The following is a 24,666-nucleotide window of genomic DNA, read 5'->3' as shown; positions in this document are numbered from 1 at the left end:
ATCACAGTGTCGTGTGTGGGCACAGGTGTATGGCGGAGGATACATTGACGTCACAGTGTCATGTGTTGACACAGGTGTATGGCGGAGGATACATTGACGTCAGTGTCATGTGTTGACACAGGTGTATGGCGGAGGATACATTGACGTCAGTGTCATGTGTGGACACAGGTGTATAACGGAGGATACATTGACGTCACAGTGCCATGTGTTGACACAGTTGTATGACAGGATACATTGGCGTCAGTGTCATATGTGGACACAGGTGTATAACGGAGGATACATTGACGTCACAGTGCCATGTGTTGACACAGTTGTATGACAGGATACATTGGCGTCAGTGTCATGTGTGGATACAGGTGTATGGCGGAGGATACATTGACGTCACAGTGTCATGTGTTGACACAGTTGTATGACAGAGGATACACAAGTGTACACATTATTAATTAAATATTTTATTGTTCCTTTATTCCATTTAATCTTTTACATTATATAGTAAAGCTTTTTTTTAATATACAGTTCTAATGTACAGTTTTAAATGCCATTGCAATTAAAAATAACTATTTTTGGCTCTAAAAGCTTGTTAATGCAACAGTTGGTGATTTTGGCGCAAACGTCAGGTATCTATATTATCCATAACAGTAACATTTGGCGTTTGTTTAATGGTAAAATTTAGGCGGCTACACATGTTTCCCACATATTAAATTTGGCGGGAACACCTCATACTTTCCCAGCTGATAAATTTGGCTGGAACACCTCATACTCTCCCAGTTGATAAATTTGGCGCGAACACCTCGTACTCTCTCATCTGATAAATTTGGCGGGAACACCTACTCTCCCGGTTGATAAAATTTGGTGGGAACACCTGGTATTCTCCCGGTTGATAAATTTGGGGGGAACACCTGGTACTCTCCCGGTTGATAAATTTGGCGGGAACACCTGGTACTCTCCCGGTTGATAAATTTGGCAGGAACACCTGGTACTCTCCCATCTGATGTTTTATACACGATCACACAGTATTAATGACCACATTGTTCTGAGGCACAAACTGTGTCAGTAAACACTGGAAATAATCAAAACAATTTGGTACGAACGCTGTTGCGTGTTTTCGTAGCAACGTAAAAAAAAAAAACAGGCTAAAAATACCTACTCGATTACCATAATGTTCCACCATAAACAATTTAAATTCGTTCATTTGAAGAGAGAGAGGTTTTGAGGTCTAGTGAATAGATCGCTTGGGGAAGTGTGATTATTATTAGTAGTAATAATAATGTTTATTATTTTTTATTGTTTTATGTTTATTATGTTATTGTTAGTTTTGTTTTATTGTTTTGTCATTATTGTTTATTTTTGTCTTTTATTATGTATGTATATTATTATTCATGGCAGAACACAAAAGCTATATAAGTGATACAATATTTGGGAAACCAGAGGCAGTTAGGATGGAGCACTAAACCCATAAAGGTTTAATGCTCAAAGGGAATATAGTTTTTGCTTTGGTAATGAAGGTAGGGGTTTGGAAGCCCTTGGTGAACCGCGGATGTAATGGACGGTTCATAGGTCCCCCCCCCTCCCCTTCCCAGTGAAAAGTAGGGGTTCCATGAGTACACCAGTATGGAAATATAAACATATATGCAGTATAATGTGATCCTTCATTGACAACATTTCGCCCACACAGTGGGCTTTTTCAAGTCCCAAACAGATCTACCTGGGGTGGAAGGTACGCGAGTATTTATAGTCAGGTTCAGAATGCTGAGGTCAGGTGGAGAATGCTGCATCTGATGATGTACCGAGTGGGGTTATAGAGTCTAAAATCTTGGGTAGCTTGGAAGGGAGATTGGATAAGTTTGTGAGCAGACCTTCTACAGTGTTCTTCCATTCCTATGTATTTATGTGGGATAGCGATGAAGTTTCTTGGCAAGTGGTTCAGCTATGTTATAGAAGCCTCTATTCTGGTTGAAGTTGTCGGATATAGAGATAACGATGATTCCAGGATTCTTCGGTATTGAGTGTTGTCTTCTGTGGCGATAAGTCTTGAGTTTCTGTAGTTTATCAAGTGGTTGTGTGAATTACGGTGTTGTTAGGTATGACACATATGCAACAGTTAGGTATCTTTATTTCGAAACGTTTCGCCTACACAGTAGGCTTCTTCAGTCGAGTACAGAAAAGTTGATAGAAGCAGAAGATACTCGAAGACGATGTAATCAGTCCATCACCCTTAAAGTTTTGAGGTGGTCAGTCCCTCAGTCTGGAGAAGAGCATTGTTCCGTTGTCTGAAACAATATGAAGTTGAAGTGACAGGATGGAGCCTTAAATAGTGCCAGGAGGTGAGACGTAGGTTGCTTTGGGAGGGCAGGTCCCTCTCAAACCCAGCCGTTCTCACTAGTAGAGGTTGTCGAAGTTGATGGTCTGTACCAAGATACCCTTGTGTTGCAGTCTCTGACAGAATGAACATTAAAATGATTACATCGTCTTCAAGTATCTTCTGCTTCTATCAACTTTTCTGTACTCGACTGAAGAAGCCTACTGTGTAGGCGAAACGTTTCGAAATAAAGATACCTAACTGTTGCATATGTGTCTTAACTAACAATCTGTCGGTATTTTATACCATTTTAATGTTCATTCTGTCAGAGACTGCAACACAAGGGTATCTTGGTACAGACCATCAACTTCGACAACCTCTACTAGTGAGAACGGCTGGGTTTGAGAGGGACCTGCCCTCCCAAAGCAACCTACGTCTCACCTCCTGGCACTATTTAAGGCTCCATCCTGTCACTTCAACTTCATATTGTTTCAGTCAACGGAACAATGCTCTTCTCCAGACTGAGGGACTGACCACCTCAAAACTTTAAGGGTGATGGACTGATTACATCGTCTTCAAGTATCTTCTGCTTCTATCAACTTTTCTGTACTCGACTGTAGAAGCCTACTGTGTAGGCGAAACGTTTCGAAATAAAGATACCTAACTGTTGCATATGTGTCATACCTAACAATCTGTCGGTATTTTATACCATTTTAATGTTCATTTTAATGTTAATTACGGTGTTGTACACAGGCATTCCTTGTATCGTCAGACCTGCTTGCGTATTGGTGTTCTGAAATACGTGTTTGGAGGTCCCTTGACGTTTCGCCCACGTATAATTTGCTGCAGTCATTACAAGGGATTATGTATACTGCAGAGGATGGAAGCTTGTCCTGTCTGTCACTGGTAATGTCCTTGATGGTCGTGGTTGTGGAGGTAGATACTTGGAATGATGTATTGGAAAAGATGTTGGAAACATGTTTGGCAATGGAGTTGGTGGGGAGGACTATGTATCTCTTCTCGGCAGTGTCTTCTCTGGGTGTGTTGAAGATGTTTAATGCCCGTCGTCTGCAGTCTCTGATGAAGTGACGAGGATAGTGGAGTTTAGAAAATACTTGTTTAATTATAGTGCATTTTTCCTCAAGAAACTCACTGCTGCAGATTCTGAGTGCGCACAGGAAGAAACCTATAATTACACCACGTTTAGTTTTGGTGTCGTGGTGCGTACCTTCCACCCCAGGTAGATCTGTTTGTGACTTGAAAAAGCCAACTGTGTGGGCGAAACGTTGTCAATAAAGGATCACATTATACTGCATGTGTGTTTATATTTCCATTGTGTCCGTATTTTATACCATTTATTTCCAGTACACCAGTATACTACACAATAAGTGTAAGAGGCTCAAGACTCCTCAGCAGGCGCCCATCGTATAGTGGGGGGATTTCCATTAGACGCCTGGCTGTCTTCAAGAGGGAACTGGATAAATTCGTATCAGTTCCTGATCAATCGATCTGTGGTTCGTACGTTGGTCTGCTTGCGGCCACCAGTAACAGCCTAGTTAATTAGGCTTTGAGCCACCAGTAACAGCCTGGTTGGTTAGGTTTTGAGCCACCAGTAGGTCTAGTTAAGGATCGCTATATGCCGTAATTAAAGAAAAACTACCTCGCCGAACATTACAGATAATAAAACGTTAGAACAACTCACACTGGTAATTGGTCGTCAACGTTTCAGAAAAAGGTCGTGTTTTAAGGTGGTCGTTTTTTTTCGGCCACCAAAAACATCCTTCAGGAAATTTCTAACCAAATATAATTGGTTATCTTTCTAACACAAACGTTACGTACACTGAGTTTTAAGTACTTAAAGAACACACTGAGTACATCTCGAGAGGCTTAGGAGTTGTTGAGACTTTAGTACACGGACGCTCACGCACACAAAAGTTCACACGCGCACATTGAAGCAGAGAAATTATCACATCACTAGTATGTCTGCAATTCACGTTGAAAAGGCCATTTAAATACAAGTGAAGACATATTAGAAACACACTACCGGCAAGTAGTTCATTAATGCCGGTAAGTAATTAAATAATACCGGCAAGTAGTTAAATAAGACAGATGTGCAACACTGGAGTATCTTCATTGATAACGAAGATAGATGTCCTAGACCTAGATAATTAAGTGGTGTTCATGTTTGAAAATATTTTTATTATTGTTTTTTCTGGGATACTTGAGAAGTGATCCCACAGACGCCTGTGACCACAGACGAGGGTTTATGAACATATTACCCTCATATAGGAGAGAGGAGCCTATGACGACGTTTAGGTCCGACTTGGACCATTTACAAAGTCACACTTTGACTTTGTAAATGGTCCAAGTCGGACCTAAACGTCATTGTAAACTCCTTTCTCTTATGTGCGGGTTATTTGGACAAGGGTATAGCTATTCAAAACAAACCCACATGTTAGAAATTATACTTTAGTCTATATTTTTCTTTGACCTTTTCCGTTTTAAAGTTGACTATGGTTCACGACGAATAGTTGCGTCCTCCACTTGTCCTTTCAAATTTTTGAGTTAGTTTTGAATTCTTATAGTATCGGTAATGTTGTATGTTCTTCAGTCCAACGTTCTCCGCTCGATATGAAAATTTTCGGAATTAGCAGATCGAGTGACGACGCTCACAACGAAGGATACGAACATAGATGAAACGCTGATCTTTTGTTGATCTCTTGTTTATCCTGAACCTCCTTCAACCCATTTCCTCACTAAATCTTCATCCCAACCTCCTTCCCATAACCTGTGGTCGACAATCTTTGCGTAAATGACAAAAAAAAAGACAAATGTAAACGTAAAAATTTGACGTTTGGTCATGTTTTATAAATTACATTTGTAATGTAATTTCTCTGTTGCAGAAAAAAATTGTTCGCCTGAGAGAAACACTTTTTTTTATATAGAAATGGATAGGTTTAGGAGAAAGCTTATGAAAACATGTAAAAAGAAAGGCAGAATCGTGGGTGAGAGCGTCGGCCTGGTAGTGTCCAAACAGTACATTTTAGATGAGAAAAATAAAAGCGAGGAAAATAGGGATGAAGAGAGGTTTTCAATACGCCGGAGAACCTCAGACGGGGAGCTGTACTCACAGAGGCGACAGTTGCGCAAGAAAGAAGCTGTTCACGAAGCCTCCAATTTAAGTCTCAACGCTGATAGACCAAAAACTGTCAGTGAAATCGACAGTCGATGCTATTATGACGTTGGCGAGGCAACTTACACGAGGAGGAGCTGTCAAAAGTACGAGTCGGGAATTGAAGACACAGTTGCTCGTAGTCCCGGTGAGAGGCCACGTACACTGAACGACGAGGAACTGCGGGACTACTTGGCCAACAAGCAGAGGAGGAAGTCGACGCAGTCCTCCAAGTCTTGGGGAGGCTCCTTAGGCAGGAAAGATGTGAGGATCTTGGTGGATGGTGTCCCCAGGGGGGATTCAGGGGATAGCGATGTGGAGGACCAGTCCAAAGACAACACTGATGAGGATACCACCACTGACGATGACACAGACGTCACTCCTACTGATGTAACCTCCACGGACATCACCCCCACGGACTCCAGGGAAGAACTGTTTGCCAAAGACTGCCATCAGTTCTCCACAGTGAGGCGGAGGTATGGCCTCTATGGCCGCAGCTGCAGGCTCAGACTCTCCAGGTTCTCAAAAGTATTAGGTAAACTTTGTCATGGGTTCTGTTTTGTACAATTTCTATGTATTCCTCGCATCAAGATAAAGTCAAACTGTCTGTTTTCTCATCAATGTTTTTGAGAGCTTTACGAATTTGTAGTCCTGAGTTCATAGACGAGGAAATATCCAAAATTTATGAAATAGGTAATGACTTAAAATACCCAAGAAATGTAATTGATAAATCTTTTAAGTTGCTAGAAATACTTTTTACAGTCCAAAAAGGGACAACCAGCCTTATTCAACTAAAAATATGTTGGTTCTCCCTTACCATGAAAACTTGGTTGATATGCCTTCTCTTCTTAAGACTTTTAATATTAAAGTTGTATTAAAAAATCTTGATACAGTAAAAAAAACTTTTGATAAAGAATTCCCCCCAAAATGCTGATGGATGTGTCTATAAGATTCCTTGTAAAATTTGCGATAAAGTTTATTACGGTCAAACTGGTAAAAATCTCGAACTAAGATTAAAACAACATAAATATAGCATTAGAACTGGACAAGATTCCAATGCTCTATTTATTCATGTAAGAGATTTTAACCATCCAATTGATTTTCAAAAAGTTGAGAAAGTAGTATCAAGCAAGTCCATGGTCGACAGGAATATAATTGAATCTTGTTTCATAAAAAACAGTTTTGACAATAATATGAATATTTCCTTTGGTTTATATAAATTAGATCCATTTATAATTAATAGAATTTGGGAAGAATTTAATAATACACTGGACAAATAATAATTTTTAAATTTTCTTGGGAAGAATAGTTTGTTGTGCAAAGGACCTGTCCAGTTGGGCCGGCGCGCGTCAGGTGTTTAACCGTTGTGGGATCGGATAGTGAGGTGTTGGCCAGACCCCTTATATAGCTTCCTTGGATGCTTTATTTTCATAGTTCCTTGATAATGTGAGTAGTCACGAAAGCGCTTGGAATTTCTCTATTCTTTCAGAGTGGTTGTTTTGAATATATAAATATATATATATATATAAATATATATATATATATATATAAATATATATATATATATAAATATATATATATATATATATATATATATATATATAAATATATATATATATATATAAATATATATATATATAAATATATATATATATATATATATATATATATATATATATATATATATATATATATATATATATATATATATATATATATATATATATATAATATGTGTGTGTATGTATGTATTTGACTGGCATAATTTGTTTTAAATTGAAGAGTTTCTAGCTCTAATATTCTTTACATATTTGACAAGACTATAACGACAGTTTCTTTAATAGTTTTGAGTGTGTTTTAAGTGGAAGAATGTTGTGTACTGGTTATTGGAAACTCTGGGTTGTTAATGATATCATTAACTTGCTGATGTTAAATTTGATCCTCTTGTTACTTCAGTAGTTCAGACAGCCGGGCATCAGTGTGTTTCTTCAGTCTGTGGGAATTTTTTCTAGTATATATGATTGAGGTGGCTGATTTTGTTTTTCCACATTTTTAATTTGTTCATTGTGAATTTTGATAGTAAATTGCACATCTAGTTGGGTAGTACTGGTTTTTCTAGTTGAGTAAACCCTACTAGAGCCTTGGCAGACCTGAAGGTTGTGTACGGTTTTATATTTTTTTATATGGATTATTATCTTAGCTTGTCCTTGTAATTGATGTATTTTGTGCATTGCTTTTGTTAATAAAAGTAGTGGAAATGTAACCAGTGCATATATGTAAACTAAAAGGACACAAGTGTAACTAATGCCACAAAACTACTGGAGAGCGAAACGTTGCCACGGTAAAATGTCGCATTATTTGCATTTGTGTTGTTTTGCTTAACATATTGTTGGTAGTTCTACCAACATTAATACATATATGTGACGATTTTTGTATCGTACTTTTATTGTATAATTTTTATTTTTAGTTATAACTGAAAATATTCATGTACCACAAGACCCCCAATGAAAATTAGTAATTATTTGACTTTATTGGTTAGTTATGTTAATTTACCTATTAATTACTAATAAAACATAAAAATTGAAACGTCTGTGTTAAGCGTGAGGAAAAGCTTAATAAAAACTTGCGTATATCAGTCAGGTTAAGCACAGCTTATCGAGAAGAGTAATTGGATGGGCTGGCGTATAGACGCAGCTTCGTTAACTAAGGGAACCTTGACAAGTCACGCACCTGCTCCCATATTTATATTATCATACGCGTCCTACGTTCACGCTGAGAGACCGTGAGTGCTGGGGAGCGATCCCCTTGTTCACTTAGCAGTAAGTTTATTTAGGTACTGATACACGTAAGTACAGTTATTATATATAGTGTAAATTACGTAGGATAACCATCCCAAAAAGTCGAAGATACTTATTTCCCTTTGCGTTCCTTGTAAAATCTTATTTTAAGCCTAGCAATAAGTAGCAGTAGGAATCAATCGTGGTTGTTAGAAAAGTTAAAACAGCTGAGTAACTCAACTGTGTGGAAATCAGTTACGATAAAAGAATATACTTTGTTAATAAAGTAAGAGCTATTTACGTAAACTTTAAAAAGGCTCCTGGAGGAGAGGATTTTAGGACCACAGTCCCTGATGACGCACGGACTTTATTGAGTCATCCTGGGGTACTAATTCTCTCCGTATTCCGAACAAAATCTTTGCTCTGGACAGCTGAAAACAACGTATGCGTCGTTTAGACTCGCGTCCCCTGAAAAAAGTTTTCGTTTTCTTTGAAACTTTAAAGTCCTTTTACTTGCTTGGGTAACTTAACTATACAGTATAACGCTGAATACTTTACGATGTTCTCATCGCCTTGCTGAAGTCTCCCAGGTTAGGCCTATAGATTTCATCGCGTTACTAGAAAATCTATCTTGAAAGATGGAGCATAAAAGGTTGTTCACCATCCAGTGTAACTGGTGTGTTCACAGTTTATGATACATTATTGTAAGATGTAATCGAGTTACCTTTATGACACTGCTATACCAGAAGTTTTTTACATTTTTTTATTACTTATAATATTATTTTCTAACTAAGATGTAAGTTCCTATATAAGACGAAATACGTAAGATGCCTAGGAAATCATGTGGGTATGTTACTGTCAATAAGATACTGAACTACTTAACGATTATCTGCTTCCTCTCACATTTGAGACATAACGCTAAGCAAGCAAACCTACAGTTTTTTTTTTTTATTATTCGCCGGTACTCTCCCGGCCCGGGTCTTTTCCAAGTAGTGGTGACCCGGCCTTGGCTCCCTATCTGGGGAGTGTCTCGAGACGTAAGTCTTCCATGGGAGGAGGTACAAGTACCCCCTCATCTTTGGGACCAACTGCCCCTAGGAACCTACAGTTACTAACACTAAAGCTACGATTTTTCGTGAAAATAGATTATTCAACACGGCATTGAAAGTGATGGATAAATTTATTTTGTGTGCTATGGGTATTTTCATTAAAGGCAAAATCTTTTTTGGTATATAACTGGAATGGTACCAGGTCCAGTGCTTTTGATTAATTTCAGCTTGATTCTTTTCATATAAATTCATAATGTACGTATGGTCGTTGAAAATTACTTGAGGAGACACCTTTATTATTGCAGCGGTTTTCAAAATCATTTGTGTTAATTGCTGCGTCTGGCAGTTTACTGACTAATGAAGATGAAACACTTGTGTAGTATGAATTGAAACAGTTTGCCACTTCAGATGTTTCATGCCATACATCGTTATCAATATTTAGCACTTTTAGAGGTCCTTTTGGTTTTTTAAATTGAATGAAAACATAGCTAGGGTAGGCTAGCGGATGCGTAGCTACTTGCTGGGTCATTATGATCCTTCTGGGATTTTCCTTAAAAATAAAGACTACTGGTGGTCTTAGAGACTTCCCAAGTGATGTCATGAGTTTGTTGCACGTGTTGAACAAACGTGGAAGAGCCGTTGCATTACCAGGTGAGATGGAGATAATTTCTCCATATTCCTTATTAGAAGACTGTAATAAGTTTATACAGGTACACACAAATAAAAACTTGTAGTATGATAATCTATGTAACTTAGTTACATAGATTGTCATACATAGCAACATATGTGTAGAGAACCTAGGATAACCCAGAAAAGTCAGAGTGACTTACTTCCATTGGGGTCCTTTTACCTTATTATTATAATGTAAACGAGATATTAGGATATAAAGGAGATATCATCTTACTATTATTCTAAAAAGGATATATCTTATTGTCATATTATTAAGATTACTGCACGAGGGTCATTAATACGAGCAAAACACCACCACCCATCTACTCACATTTCCAACATTACAAAAAATAGAGTAATTTTCCTAGCCTTCTGCAGTTTAATTAAGATTCTATTAACTGTAATGTATTACTGGCCTTGACATAATTACGCATCGTAATTCAATATTTTATAGCAGTATAAAAGCAGTTGATGCCTGGCTGCATAAAATTGATGCTAGGCTGCATGTAATAAGAACTTCGAACTTACTTTGGTAACCTACCGTATTGATTCTAGCTCCCAACTCTTTGTAAAGTTAGGTTATGGTAGTGTTGGCACTTGCTAGCAGTTTTGTTGACATGGTTTAATTGCATATGGCTCGTTCAGTCTCTCAGTTTTGTAATTTTTATTGATAGTCTAGCCTACTGGAGGTGTTCCCTGGCACTCATGAACAGAATAAACCTTAACATCATGTTTGGACTAACTTAAAATATTATTTTCATTTTCTTGATAATGTGAGAAATCGCGAAAGTGCTTTGAAGCTCACTTTTTCAGAGTGGTTGTTCTGCATATTATATCACCTGTTGACTTTGATCTTATTGCGCATAATATATATATATATATATATATATATATATATATATATATATATATATATATATATATATATATATATATATATATATATATTATTGTAAACTTGTATAAAATATATTTAGTTGGATTAGACTAAATTAAATTCCGCTTGTTATAATAAGGGTAGGTAAGTTTCCTAAGGTTCTTTTGGTACAAAATCATTAACATAAATGAACGTAAATGAAAAAATATATCTTTAAATGTATAAGAGGAAACTTTAGAAAGGATTTTATTTTAAATGAGGTGCTAATCAACTATCTCCTGATTTTTCTTAAAAAAAAAAAAAAAAAAAAAAAAAAAAAAAACTGTTATTCTCGGGATCCTCGAAGAGGGAAAGGAATGAAGAATATTTGAGAACGGACAACACGTTCTTTATTTCCAGGGATTTCACATGATTCCTGGTTTGACACATTTACTGTTACATATACAAGGAAACTTAATGGTTGCCAGAATTCTTTTTGCTATTCCTGTGTTCTTCATTTTTATTCCAAGTGTGTCGAGTCTTTACCCGTTTTATTTATCGGTGTACTTTGTTTATCCAGTGTCATTAAGCGATGCACTTTCAGGTCTGTTTGTTCAAATCTTTCGTATTAATTGATCTCTGGTTGAGTTTAATACTCAAAAGGTCAATTTTATTTCGTTTTATCCGTTTATTTGTGCACTCTCACCAGAGATGGTAGGGATGATAGCATTGAATTTTTCCTTAAGGCTTCGTTTACTATTGAAAAATTTCATGTTGCTGTCCAGTCCCAGTTTTACGTCAATATCGTGTGTCCTTTTTCATTCATCATAGTCTGATCACCTTGTCTGATCTAATAAGGTTTTATAGTATAGTATAAGTTTCACTTAATCCCAGTGGAAATAAGTCACTTTATTAAACTTTATTGGGTATTTTAGGTTAATGTGCCATATATGTGTGCCCTCAAGATCATTGTGAAAATTTACATGTACGTTTGTAAAAATATGAAACTTTGTCTATAATTGACTTTCATAATGTTAATGGTATATAATACCGATAAGTTGATGAATAATAATACACATTTACAGCCCTTGGGCATCTTTATTGTTGAAACGTTTGGACTGAAAAGCATGTTGCGCAGGCGAAACGTTTTGGTAACAAAGACATCCAAGTCTTATACATGTCTTATTGGTCATCCTGAGAGACTGGTATGTTTTTAAGTTAAAGGGGTGAGTAGAGATGGTCTGGTATGTTTTTAAGTTAAAGGGGTGGGAAGAGATGGTCTGGCCACTGGAAGTCACACTGGCGTTGCAATTGCAGGTGTGGCTACACAGCCGGTGGTGTCCAACGCCTTCTCTCTGCCACACATCAACCAGCTGTCAGATTATGAAGACGACCACGTCCTCCACCACGATCCCCCCGCCGAGAACGGACATAGCCACAACGACAACACCACCACCACCTCCAAGCCAGCGTGAGTAGTCGCGAGACTGGGAGTCATGTCCCATTGTTATGCCATTGTGACCCTTACCCCAATTTGTTCCATTCCATATTCTGTGTCTGTTTTTCTATCAAACCAGTTATTTCCTGCATTCCCATTTCTTTTTGTCGGCCTCATTTAATGCCTCCCTATTTCACATTTTATCAGTATCACGGCCCTATTTTTCCATTGTCTTCCTACCTCCTTATTATTCCTTGCCTAAGTCTCCCCATTTTTCCCTGCCTCAAGCTTCCTGGCCTTTTCTTCACACCACCCACCCTTCTCTTTTCAAAGGCCACCCTACTTTCCCCATTTGCTGTACCCCCTCTCTCCCCACTATAAGGGGGTTATTCAAATTAAGCCAGGAGAAAAAGGAGTACAAACTTTAGTGATAAATGAGAACATTCAAAGTAACCCACTTCGGAAGTTCCCTTAAGAATGTTGCTCCATCAATGTACGTTAAACCCCAAATTCATTTCTCTTGATTTTCCCGGCTTTCTTAAAAAAAAAAACTGTTGCTCTCAGCTCAAAGTAACTAATCATATATGTTCTGGTATATGCATCATGAGTTTAAACCGGTAAGATTTGCCCGAGGATGGGAGGTTCTACCAAGATCTCAGAACGGCATTTCGACATAGCTGAGGAAATAGTTAACTGTCAACTTATCTCCTCACCTACCCCCCATTCTATCCTTTCTTCTACCTCCACGTCTTTCGTCCCTGTATTCCACCCCCATCATTCCCCCCACTCCCACCTGTTTCTCCCCCACCTCTTTCAGTTTACTCCCCTCCTCCTCCTGCAGTTGCAGTATTACATTTGCATATTTTGTCAAGTCTGTAAATTTAAATTGCACCACCAATTTATTTCTGATTACTTTTTTACCATCCACGATTGTCATTAGCTTATTCTTTCTCTCTCTCTATCTCAGCATAACAAGTTGAGTTTTTCGTGTGTTGTTTTTTCTTTTCACAATTTACATAAATCTAACAACGAAGCTTACGCTAAAATAAAAATAGGTGGCTAACTCGAAAATTGGTAAACGTTGCAGTCTTGGTCTGCTATAGAAATAATCAGGGGAAGCTGGATAAGTTGAGTCAGTGGTCAGAGACACGGAGGGGGGCGAAGAAGAACTTCGTTGTCACAGTAGCTCAGCGATGCAGTTTAAAAATTGATGTAGAATATTAGGGGGGGGGGAAATATTGACACTGTAATGTTCTTGTTAGTTATGTTAGTGTTCTATAATGACTTGTCTATTTAATTGACTTTTTGGTGCTCTCATGTTTACCTGTAAGGCCCTAGTGTACAGAGGCCTGCTTAAGTTTTGGGGAGAGAACTCATGTATGGTGCTTTTGTCTGCTGGTGGAGAGACCGGCAGAAAGGAAGGGGGTGTCATGAAACTTCTCAGAGGAAACACTTAAGCCTACTTTAGAATGGTGTTAGTTATGCTTGCTCCCTGATAGACTTTAAGTCGTAATAAACAACTGTCACTGAATAAACAAGGGTGGACGAGGGTTTGGAACCGCGGTCCATTAATTGACAGTCCGATGCTAATGCTTATGGATATTGAACACAAAGTGTAGAGGTGAAAATAATCTTTTAATTTTGCATAAGTATTTTAACAAAACGCTGCGTATGAGTTTGGCCCTTTTTTTTTTGTGTACATAAAACTATCAGCCTGTCCGTTGTAATATCCATATATATTTTAAGTAAAAATAATACATTAATAAAGGTATTAATATATACACTTTACAGATGACATTAAGGAGTGTGGAACAGCATTACTGGCAGATAAAGTTGTGAATAATGCGGTGTTCAAAATTGCGAATAGAAACTCTTCCAGTTCATAATGTTCAAAATTTTCCTCACACTATAGGGTGGAGAATTTGGATGATTGGGGCTATTTAAAACTCAAATAATTGTTAATGGACTTGACCACAAAAAATAGACTATAGGATTGTGATAACGAAAGATTGGATAGCCTATGAGGCTGCAACAAAAAAAATTATGGTTAAAGGCATTTTTCGGTGGTAAACTACATTTCCCAGTAGTCGACTACATTTCCCAGTAGTCGACTACATTTCCCAGTAGTCGACTACATTTCTCGGTGGTCATCTATAGTCTGAAATAATTGTTCAGACTTTGGAGCTGAACACTTCTTCAGGCTGAGGGACTGACCACCTCAAAAACTGTATCTCTGGAGTTAATGGACGATTTGTACTAATAGAGAAGATGAGTCGTTCTAACCGAAAAGATGACTCGTACTCTCAGTAATAACCCCTATTTTCTTAGCCTCAATAAGTTGCCTAATTAAAACCATTATTATGAATGTCTTTGGGTTTTCGAGCGCAGGTTTTTATCGAGTTATGCAGAAGGTCAACCTTGGGAAAAGGAATCAAGCGATTTTATCCTCCATTAAAAGCTGGGTAAAACAACGAGGGACATTGTCTTGTCTGGTCATCTGTTCATTTGGCTGTCTGGTTTTACACACTTTACTGGATTTACCAATTTACATGTTTATTGAGCCTGCTCTGTATTCAGCGCGCTTTGATTTGCAGGCAACAGTCTCTTCCTTTCTGCTGGACAAGGATTTTCTCGTCTCATCTCGCTTCTCTTCATCTCATTTCCCATTCCTTTTTCCATCCCTCGTTGCATTTTCCTTCGCCTTCCCGTTTCTCGCCATATCTTTCTCTCCCTTCCCTCTTCCACTCTCACCTTTCCCTATTCTACCCTCATCTTCCCTTCCCTAGAGTCGTCTTCCCTTGTTTCTCTCTCATTGTAATCTCTCCCGTCATTTCTTTTACATCCCTCCTCTCATCTTCTCTTCCACTCCTATCTCCTTTCATTCCATCCCGTTTCTTCTCACATTCCCTTCACTTTAGTTCCCCCCACTTCCCTATTCTCCTCACTCTCCTCCCCTCGTGTCCTTGCACCTTATAACAACATCCGCATACATTGTGTGTGTGAGTGAGTGTGTGTGTGTGTGTTAGCTCACATATTTTTAGTTGCAGGGGTCGAGTTTCGGCTCTTGGATGGTTTAACGTCCTTGTACCCTTGTGAGTCTTGTCATAACTGTTCTTAAAAATGCGTGCAACTTGCCTCCATTACTTCGTCGTGAAGGTCATTCCACTTTGTAACCTCTCCTTCATCCCCTGCAGACTGAAGAAACACCTTATCTATGTTGCTCATCTGTGTGTTTAATTTCCAGCTGTGTCCTCGTTTAGTACCAGGTTCTCACCTGTCGCATAGTTTATCTATGCCTACTCTGTCAAGTCCTATGAGTAATTCACAAGCCATTATCATGTCTCCCCTGGTTCTCCAAGCTTTTGATGTCATTAGGGTCAGTTCCTTTAGGCTTTCTGTGTAATTTATTCTCCTAACTCTGGGATTAGTTTCGTTACATACCTTTGCACTTTCTCCAGTCTTTTAACATGGTTTCTCACGCGAGAGCTCCATGCTAGTGCTGCATACTCCATGGTGGTGCTAAAATATTATGTTGTATTTAAGGACGTTAACAACTTTTTGAGATTCCTGGAGGCTGCTCTTAGATTTGCCAAAGAACATTCGCTGTAGAGAATTTTCAGTTAATTTGTGTGTCTGACGATGTTTACTCGTAGGTTTTTCTCCTTAAGCGAGGCTTGCAGTCTATGTCGCCAGAGTATACTCAGTTTCCGGTCTTCTTGCCTGCTTCCCAATTTTCATGACCTTGCATTAGTTAGGGGTTGAACTTTAGTCACTTGTTTGCTTAATGTTGCAGTTTGTGTCTTTTTGTAACCTCTCCTTGTTCTCGTCGATTATTATTGTCATTAGTTTTACATCTGCCAACAAGGATATTTCAAACATAATTTGTGTTTCGGGGGTTGAGACTTGGCTCCTGGCCTCGTCTCCTAAGTTTCTTTCCTCATCATTGATTTCTGGCCTCTTGGACCTTGCCGTATCCGCTTTTAAAAATTTTTAACGAGTGTGCTGCTGCCTCATGCAAGCCATTCCACCTCTCAACGACCCGGAGACTAAGCAAATATATCCTTCCCTCCCTATCAGCATATTATTTTAGTATGTTAATTTCTATTAAAGTTGTGTCGTACGTCATCATTAGTCTTCTAGGTCAAGGGTTTCAGGTGGTTTGTGTGTGTGTACTCACCTACTTGTGGTTGTAGCGGTCGATTTACAGCACCTGGCCCCCGCCTCTTGGCTGTGTGTTAGTTACCATTTTGTCCTAGGTACATGTCGATTAGACACTAAGCGTGTGTGTGTGTGTGTGTGTGTGTGTGTGTGTGTGTGTGTGTGTGTGTGTGTGTGATGTGCTTTGTTCCAAATATAAAAAATTTATATTGTATATCTACCGTACTTTTAAGTTATATCTCTGGCTTTACATCTCATCCGGGAGGTAACGTCTTCCTTGAACTCACTGGTGGGAAAAGTCTTCCCATGAGCTTAACGGGGGTAAAATCTTGCCTCTGCAAAGGCACCAAGTCTTACAAGGGCAGCAGGTCGTTTGCGGTACACTTCCTCACAGCTGGACTACCCACATGAACGTTGTGCTGAATATTGCGGGCATCTTTCAGGCGTCTTCACGACTCAGTCTTCATGAAAATGTCTGCGCTGACATTCTACCTTGGCTCGAGTTTTCCCCGCATAATTTTTTTTGTAAATATATATATGGGGTATCATTTAAAGGGACTAGGCAGTTTCTCTCTCTCTCTCTCTCCCTCGCTCCCTCTCCTAATGTCTTCAAAGAAGGTATTAAATACTGTTGTGTAAATAAGACGTGTTCAACACTAAAACATTACTGTGGATTCATGTATTTCCCGTGAGCTAAACGTTCTTCAATAATGACACTAGTATTGCACATGTCTTGCTTGAATAATAAACGTGGACAGTACACGTCAGTATGGTAACGTTGGATGATGGAGCGGTGGTGAGTTTGATAACTCTGGTACACGTTATCTGGGCGGCAAGAGACGGCTTTATCAGGGGTGTTAGTGGCGAAGACCACCTCTCCTCCTCGCAGGTCTTTGTTGTAGTTGTTTTGCTGTCCTTGTTGATGCCCTCACTGTCGTTGTTTTGCTGTCCTTGTTGATGTCCTCACTGTCGTTGTTTTGCTGTCCTTGTTATTCTTCCTTGTTCATGTCCTCGTTGTCGTACTGGTTTGTTGTTGTCGTAGTGGTTTCTTGTTATCGTTGTTTTGGTGTCCTTGTTGCTGTTCTCGTCGTAATGCTGTCTTTGTTTCTGTTTCTGTCGTACTGCTGATCTTGTTTGTTGCTGTTTTCGTCATTGTTTCTGTCCTCGTAGTGGTTTGCTTCTTTGCTTGTCTAGGTGTCTCTTATTGTCCTCCTCCTCTTAGTTGTTTGTCTTCGTCATAGTTTGTCGCTGTCCTCGTTGTCTTGTTTATCGCTGTCTTCTTTGTCGCTGTCCTCGTTGTCTTGTTTGTCGCTGTCCTCGGTGTCTTGTTTATCGCTGTCCTCATTGTCTTGTTTATCGCTGTCCTCGTTGTCTTGTTTGTCGCTGTCCTCGTTGTAGGTCAGTGTTGTCGTTTTTATGCCATTGTGGCCATAGTTGCTATATCTGACACCAACATAGCAGTAGTTACTGTTGTTGTCATAGTCATTAAAGTTGTTGCAGTAGTTATTGTTTTTTATTTAATTTCCTTTTCGTTCCAGGCTGTTAGCTTTTGTTTTTCCTTCTCGTTGCAGGTTGCTATTAACTGTTGTTTTTTCTCTTGTTGCAGGCTATTATCTTAGTTTTTTTTTTTGCTTTCGTTGCAGGCTATTAGCTGTTGTTTTTGCTCTTATTGCAGGCTATTTTATGTTTACTTTCGTTGCAGGCTATTAGCTGTTGTTTTTTGCTTTCGTTGCAGGCTATTAGCTGCCTTTTGTTTTCGTTGCAGGCTGCTATGGTTTTTGCTTTCGTTGCAGGCAGTTAACTATTTTTTTTTCCTCTCGTTTCAGGAACAAAAGATCTGACAAAACCAAGAAGACGAAGTTAAAGAGACGCCGAGCCTACTACCGCACTCCCAAAGATGTAAGTAACTGCACCATTATCCTCCTGGTGGTGAGAGTTTACAACTTGGTGTTATTAGTGTAGTTAATGGTGGTACATTCTCAAACCCGTACCCAGGAACGTTATGACGACGTATCGGTCCGTCGTAGACTATTGACAGTGGTCTAGAACGGACCGAAACGTTGTTATAAGATTCCTCTCCCGAGTAGGAGTTTTTGGTGACTTGTATGTAAAAAAAAGAGAAAAAAAAGCACGTGCAGCTAATGAGACATTTTATCGTGTCAACGTTTCGCTCTCCAGGAGCTTTGTCAGGCCGTTACGTAACTGCTTGAGAAAGCTGCTCCTTTAGAGCGAAACGTTGCCACAAAATATCTCATTAGTTGCACTTGTGTCCTTTTTACCTAACATTTTGTCGGTAACTCTGCCAACATCATTACATCTCAGCGACTTGTTCCAGCCACAGTATTGTGATTTCTTGTTCTTCCCTCGGTGGTGGAGGCGCAGAACCTGTGGCTGATACCGTGTCTGTCAGCCCTTCCTGCGGTCACCCTGACTCTTCAATGCCTTGATTGACAGGAATGTACAATATACAGACATGATAGGCTATGGGCTTTCTGTATACACGCCTAAATGTCACTCATCCGTGTACATTATATTATGCTCAAATTATTATTGTTATTATTATTATTATTAATATTGTAGAGAGAAATGCAGTAAAGTGCGAGATTTTATTGACAACATTTCGTGTACATTGGGTTTTATTATTTGTTTGATAAAGCCGCTGTCTGAGCGAAATGTTTTTATAAAGTATCGCGGTGTACTGCATTTTTAGGATGCTTTGACCCTAGTGAAGGGCTCTTGATCCAAGGAATTAGAGATACATTCCACCCCCCCTTTTTTTTGCGTAGTGATGGTTACAACGCTGCGTAACATGATATTTCACAGCTTCTCAGATGAGTGCTCTGAGTGTGCGGCATAAATGGCTTTACCGAGTATAATTGTGATAATTCTGTCGACATTACTAGTATTTTATGTGGCTTCACTGACTTGTGAACAGTATAATTGATCACAATATTTGTGATCAGTTATATATATATCTTGCCGTATAGGTAAAACTTGCGATTTTGGCTTAAATAGCAACGCTCTTCTTGCCGAATAACGCCAGCAAAAATTTGTGTATGCAATAGTTTCTCAAAAATCATTCTGAACCTAACGAGAAAAATATATTTCATTGTGTTTGTGTTATTAAATTATTGTAAACTTATCAAAATATATTTAGTTGGATTAGGCTAAATTAAATTGAGATTGCTATAATAAGGTTAGATAAGTTTTCTAAGGTTCTTTTGGTACAAAATTATTAATTTTTACATTAACATAAATGAAAAAAAAAAATTTTAAACGTACAAGAGAAAGTTTTAGAAAAGACTTAATTTTAAATAAGTTCTTGCTAATTGACCAGTTTTACCTATTCGGCACGACATTTATATATATTTCGAGATTTACAGTGTTGAAAGCGTGTGTTTTAGTTGCGACTTTGAAGAGTGCCTGTATGTGTACCTGTTCGTGAAGCTTCACATAACCTCAAAACCTAGTGGACTAACTTTGACGAAGTCTGGTTCATTAATTAGCGCAGTGACCTGAGACAGCGTGTTGGATATCACTTGCAACTGGTCGAGATGGGAGCTTAGGTAAAAGCAAGTTCTAAGAGCAGGAGATAGGAAGAGAGAACAAAAGATGTGGCGGAGTGAGAGTAAGGAAATATGAGTGAGCAGGTAGACAGCTGTCACTCTCCACTTCACAAACTATCCACATTTAGGAAAAGTTACTCCTGCACTAGTGCCAAGTTATAACTAAGGAAGGAAAAAGTAGAGATGTCCGGAAGGGAAGGGAAGGGAAGGGGGGGGGATGAGTAAGGGTAATCCTTGCTTTTCCTCTTCATTTGTAAGTTAACAGTGGTACAGGACAGACAGAAACACTGTCTGAACTTCATTTTCGTAAGTGTTGATATTTTGTGATTTGTATTAATGTTGGTAGAATTACCGACAATATGTTAAGTAAAAGGACACAAGCGCAACTAATGTGACATTTTATTGTGGCAACGTTTCGCTCTCCATTACGTAACGGCTTGATAAAATGTTATATTAACTGCACTTGGTCCATTTGCTTAACATTTTGTGATTTATTCTACGTTATCGTGACTTGTATTGTTCGTTGCATCTGTATTCTCGTGATAGAGCAAGAGGATTGGTGGTTTGAAAGAGAGAGAGAGTTGGAGGTAAGGAAGTTGTGGGGCAAGGAAGGACTGAGGACGTAGGAAGGTTAAGGAAAAAGTTAAAATGGATCGATCCGTAAAGGGAATTGAGTACAACGGAGAAAGCTAAGGAAGGCACGGAGGAGCGAAGAAGGAAGACTTGAAAATGATGAATAGGAACAGGCTAAGGTGGGAAGAAACTGTGAGTGAATTAAGGAAAGGAGGGCTGGGATGGGATAGACAGAGGGAGGGAGAAGGGGAGGTAGTGCTATGTAGTGGAATGGATGGAAATTAGAGTAAATGGTGTGGAAAGGATAGAGAGGAAGAGTATGGTCAAGCAATTAAACACGTGTGCTTTAAAATGTGTCAAGTACCTCTTTGATATTAATGCATTTTAAACATAATGCAGTTTGCATGGTTGATTATGGAAAGATGTGTATTTCTGAAACCAGTTGGTTGTAAAGCTCATGTTGACTTGTTAGGGCGACGAGCGTATCACGTGTGTGTAGCAGTTGAAGAAAATTGCTGGTCTGCTCGGTTAAAAGATCGTTTATGATCCATGTGACTGTGGGAAGTTTAAGGTCAGCTCAGCTGAAAGAACACTGAAGGTCAGCTGGGTTGGAAGAACATTTAAAGTTAGCTGCTAGGCTGGAAGAAAATCTAAGTACACTCAACTTGGCTGGAAGAATGTTTCCTGGTCATCTGGGTTGGAAGAACATTTTAAAATCAGCTGGTCTGGAAGAACATTTATAGGTCAGCTGGTCTGGAAGAACATTTATAGGTCAGCTGGTCTGGAAGAACATTTATAGGTCAGCTGGTCTGGAAGAACATTTTTAGGTCACCTGGGCTGGAAGAACATTTTTAGGTCAGCTGGGCTGGAAGAGCATTCAAGATCAGCTTAGCTGAAGGGCATTCACGGCCAACTTGGTAGAAAAGGAAGTTCCGAGTCTTGTCGAACATTGCCTCAGGCGTTCTCAACTGAGCGGAGTCTTCTAGCTGTCGTCAGGGCCAAGTTATTTCGACGTTAAATAGTGACGACTCTCATCATTTCTATCCCGTGACGCAAACGGAAGGTTGCTCCTGCGACACCATCGTAACTCGCGTCTCCAGGACATCTTTTGATTAGAAATTTAACAAGAGTTGTAAAGGAAGGTTATATCTAGTTCAATTAAAAAGATAAAGTCGATAGGTTTGAAGGAGACAGTCAATCTGGATCCCTCATTATATTGGAGCATTCTCTGCCACGGAGCACGTCAAAGATGATAGAGGAACACTTGGCTGGAAGCCCCATCCTGGAACCACCTTTCTGGAATCCTGTAATCTTTCTGGAATCTTGCTCGAATCCTAGAAATCTTGCTGGAATCCTGGAAGCACCTTATTGAAATCCTGAAATAACCTTACTGAAATCCTGAAATAACTATGCTGGAAGCCTGGAATAAGTTTGCTGGAAGCCTGGAATCACCTTGCTGGAATCCTGAAATCATTTTTGTGGTTAAGTTTTTGGAATCACAGCTGGAAACCCTATGCTTGAATGAACTGCAGGAATACCATCACTGGAGTCTGCTGCTGGAAGCGCCATAGTGTCTCCATTGTTGTTAAGTAGAGTCTGCTGCTGGGACAGATCTTGGGGAAAATTTACATCTTGATAACCAGGAATGTTTCTCTTAATTTCAACTTAAAATGAATCCATGAGAGAGGCAAGAAGTCTATAAATAACCCGCACTAAAGACCTTTCGGTCGGTCCTGGACCATTGTCAAGTTATTTGTATATTCTAGCAACGGTATTGTGACTATTCTTTAAGAAAGAAGTCGTTAGTTTATTTAATGTTCGTTTTTGGTGTGTCGGGAGATAGGTTATGAAGTGCCTGCTATGTCCTGCCAACGCTCCCGGAGACACTTTGCAGAGTTTAGTAATCTTTCTGAAGGATTGGAACTCCACAACAGTTGAGCGTCCAGATTTAAGGATCAAACTAGTGACCTGCTCATTTTCCAAAGTTTGCTCGAGAAATTTTCCAGCCTGTTTTTATAGATATTAACCATAAAAGAAAAAAATAAATGGTCAAATTTTTACTCTTACAATCCGCGTGGGTTCGTTGTATTTCTGACTCGTTACCGGGATCATTAGAGAGTTGTTGGCGGGTTCGTTAGGATGCATTTATGGTTTATTAGTGTTCCAGGATACCCCGCTGAGAGCCTCTTGGCTGGAGGAAATGACAAGATATTGCTTCTGGGAGAAGGAAGAGGATGGTCTAGTTTGTACTAGGCAGTGCGTTAGTGTACTGGTGATGATGGTACTGGTGGTGGTACTGACGATGTGGTACTGGTGGTGGTGATGGTGGTACTGACGATGTTGGTACTAGGGATGGTGGTACTAGCGATGGTGGTACTAGCGACGGTGGTATTGACGATGGTGATGGTGGCACTGGCGATGATGGTACTGATAGTGGTTTTGGCGAGGGTGGTACTGGCGATGGTGGTACTGACGATGGTGACACTGGCGATGATGGTACTGACGATGGTGGTTCTGACGATGGTGGTATTGGCGATGGTGGTATTGGCGATGGTGGTATTGACGATGGTGGTAATAGCGATGGTGGTACTGGTGACTGTAAAAGGTATTCGTTTAGTAGTACTTAGGCTGTCTGATTATCTGTTATCTGTTAATGGTTTCCGGCATAATCGCCCCAACGGACAGGTAACAGACACTAACCTTCTTAAGTTTTGTAAGGAAGCATTGCAAGAACAAGGACAAATAAGTCATAAAAGAAAATAAATTTGAGTGCTTAAAGATTCGTTAAGATATTTTGTCTGTAATCTTAAACGTCAATGAGAGGAAAAAATTAATCCTACCAGAGTGCAGAACTTATATTTACGTGGTTATATTTTAATACTAATAGTTATCCTAATCTCAGCTCATTCTGAAGCTCAGCTCTGTCTCAGGGGTATTCTACCTACCCTTCCCTTCGTCAGATCAAACTTGAATGCCTCCTATATCCTAAACTCTCGGGACCCCCTACGTGGTTAGAGCTTTACCATATTATAATAGGTAAAACAACACGTGCAACTCATGTTGCACTTTATTGCGACAACGTTTCGCTTTCCAGAAACTTTGTTTAACCTGTCAAAGCCCTGGAGAGCAAAACATTACCATAATAAAACGTCACACTTGTTGAACACCTGTCACGTGTCCTTTTACATAAACATTTGTCAGTAATTCTAACTATTTTTACAATTACTGTTACTGCTGCTACTACTACGACTACTACTACTATACTACTACTAATACTACTACCACCACCTCCAGTATTTAAACCGGAGCAGGCGGTTGATAGTTAACGGTAAATTGTGGTTTTAGTGGTGGGAAGGTCGATAGTGGTGGTGGCGGCAATAATTAGATGTTTTTTGGTGTGAATGGAGTTTTGAATGGAGTGGGGTAATGTGTGGTGAAGGGAGAAGGATTCTTGGGGTAATACTGCCTGCAGTAGTGATGGTGGAGGTAGTGGTATTAAGGTAGTCAGTGGTATTTAGGTAGTTTCATCAATGGTAATGGTTGTGATAGTGATATTAAGAAAGTTCTATCAATGGTAATACCAATAATCTCACTCTTTTCAAATGTTTGACATTTGTTGTGAGTTACAATCCCTCTTATTCAGGTTGTCACTACTCCACTCACTGATGCATATCCGCTTGCCAGTCGCGAAGTAGACTTGTCCACGCTTCACACGATACATATATGCATGCTATGCACTAACACACGCACGATATACTCAAATACACATTTTATACACACGCACACATACACACAGCCCAGGAGACAAAAATCTTCAAGTATACTAATATCGAAGAACTGTCTGTTAAGCATCACTTAATTGCTTGTTTGTCTCTAATGGAACCTTCCTCTGCAGGGGAAGGGGTGTGGATGCTTGTGAAGGGCTCTTGTTCCAATGGAATGGGGATTTCATTTGGATCAATTGTTTTATCACCTCTGATGGCTGAGTTCCAGTGAAGTCTTTGACCTCCATAAAATGTGTAGAAGGATGGAACCTTTGGTCTGCAACTTGTCCGCCTCTCGTAGCTTTGTTCATTACTAATATTGGCAGTGTTCTTCGTGTTGGTGTG

The 24,666-nt window shown here is 39.2% G+C and overlaps 1 protein-coding gene across 7 annotated transcripts in view; it reads left to right on the top strand.

Annotated features, from left to right (window-relative positions):
- The window catches only part of LOC128697766 (pleckstrin homology domain-containing family G member 5), a 1,323,529-nt gene that overhangs the window by 917,033 nt on the left and 381,830 nt on the right, over window positions 1-24,666 (top strand). For 6 of the 7 annotated variants that reach the window (XM_070099655.1, XM_070099658.1, XM_070099659.1 and 3 more), the window contains 2 exons: window positions 12,140-12,293; window positions 18,245-18,317. In XM_070099655.1, the coding sequence (XP_069955756.1) occupies window positions 12,140-12,293; window positions 18,245-18,317 (227 nt within the window). Of the gene's footprint in view, window positions 1-5,202; window positions 6,007-12,139; window positions 12,294-18,244; window positions 18,318-24,666 lie in introns of all 7 variants that reach the window. The other variant, XM_070099656.1, reaches the window with a different exon arrangement.

This window comes from Cherax quadricarinatus, chromosome 68 (assembly GCF_038502225.1).
Source record: "Cherax quadricarinatus isolate ZL_2023a chromosome 68, ASM3850222v1, whole genome shotgun sequence".
NCBI classification, from domain to species: Eukaryota; Metazoa; Arthropoda; class Malacostraca; order Decapoda; family Parastacidae; genus Cherax; species Cherax quadricarinatus.
This window is presented reverse-complemented; position numbering and strand designations above follow the sequence as displayed.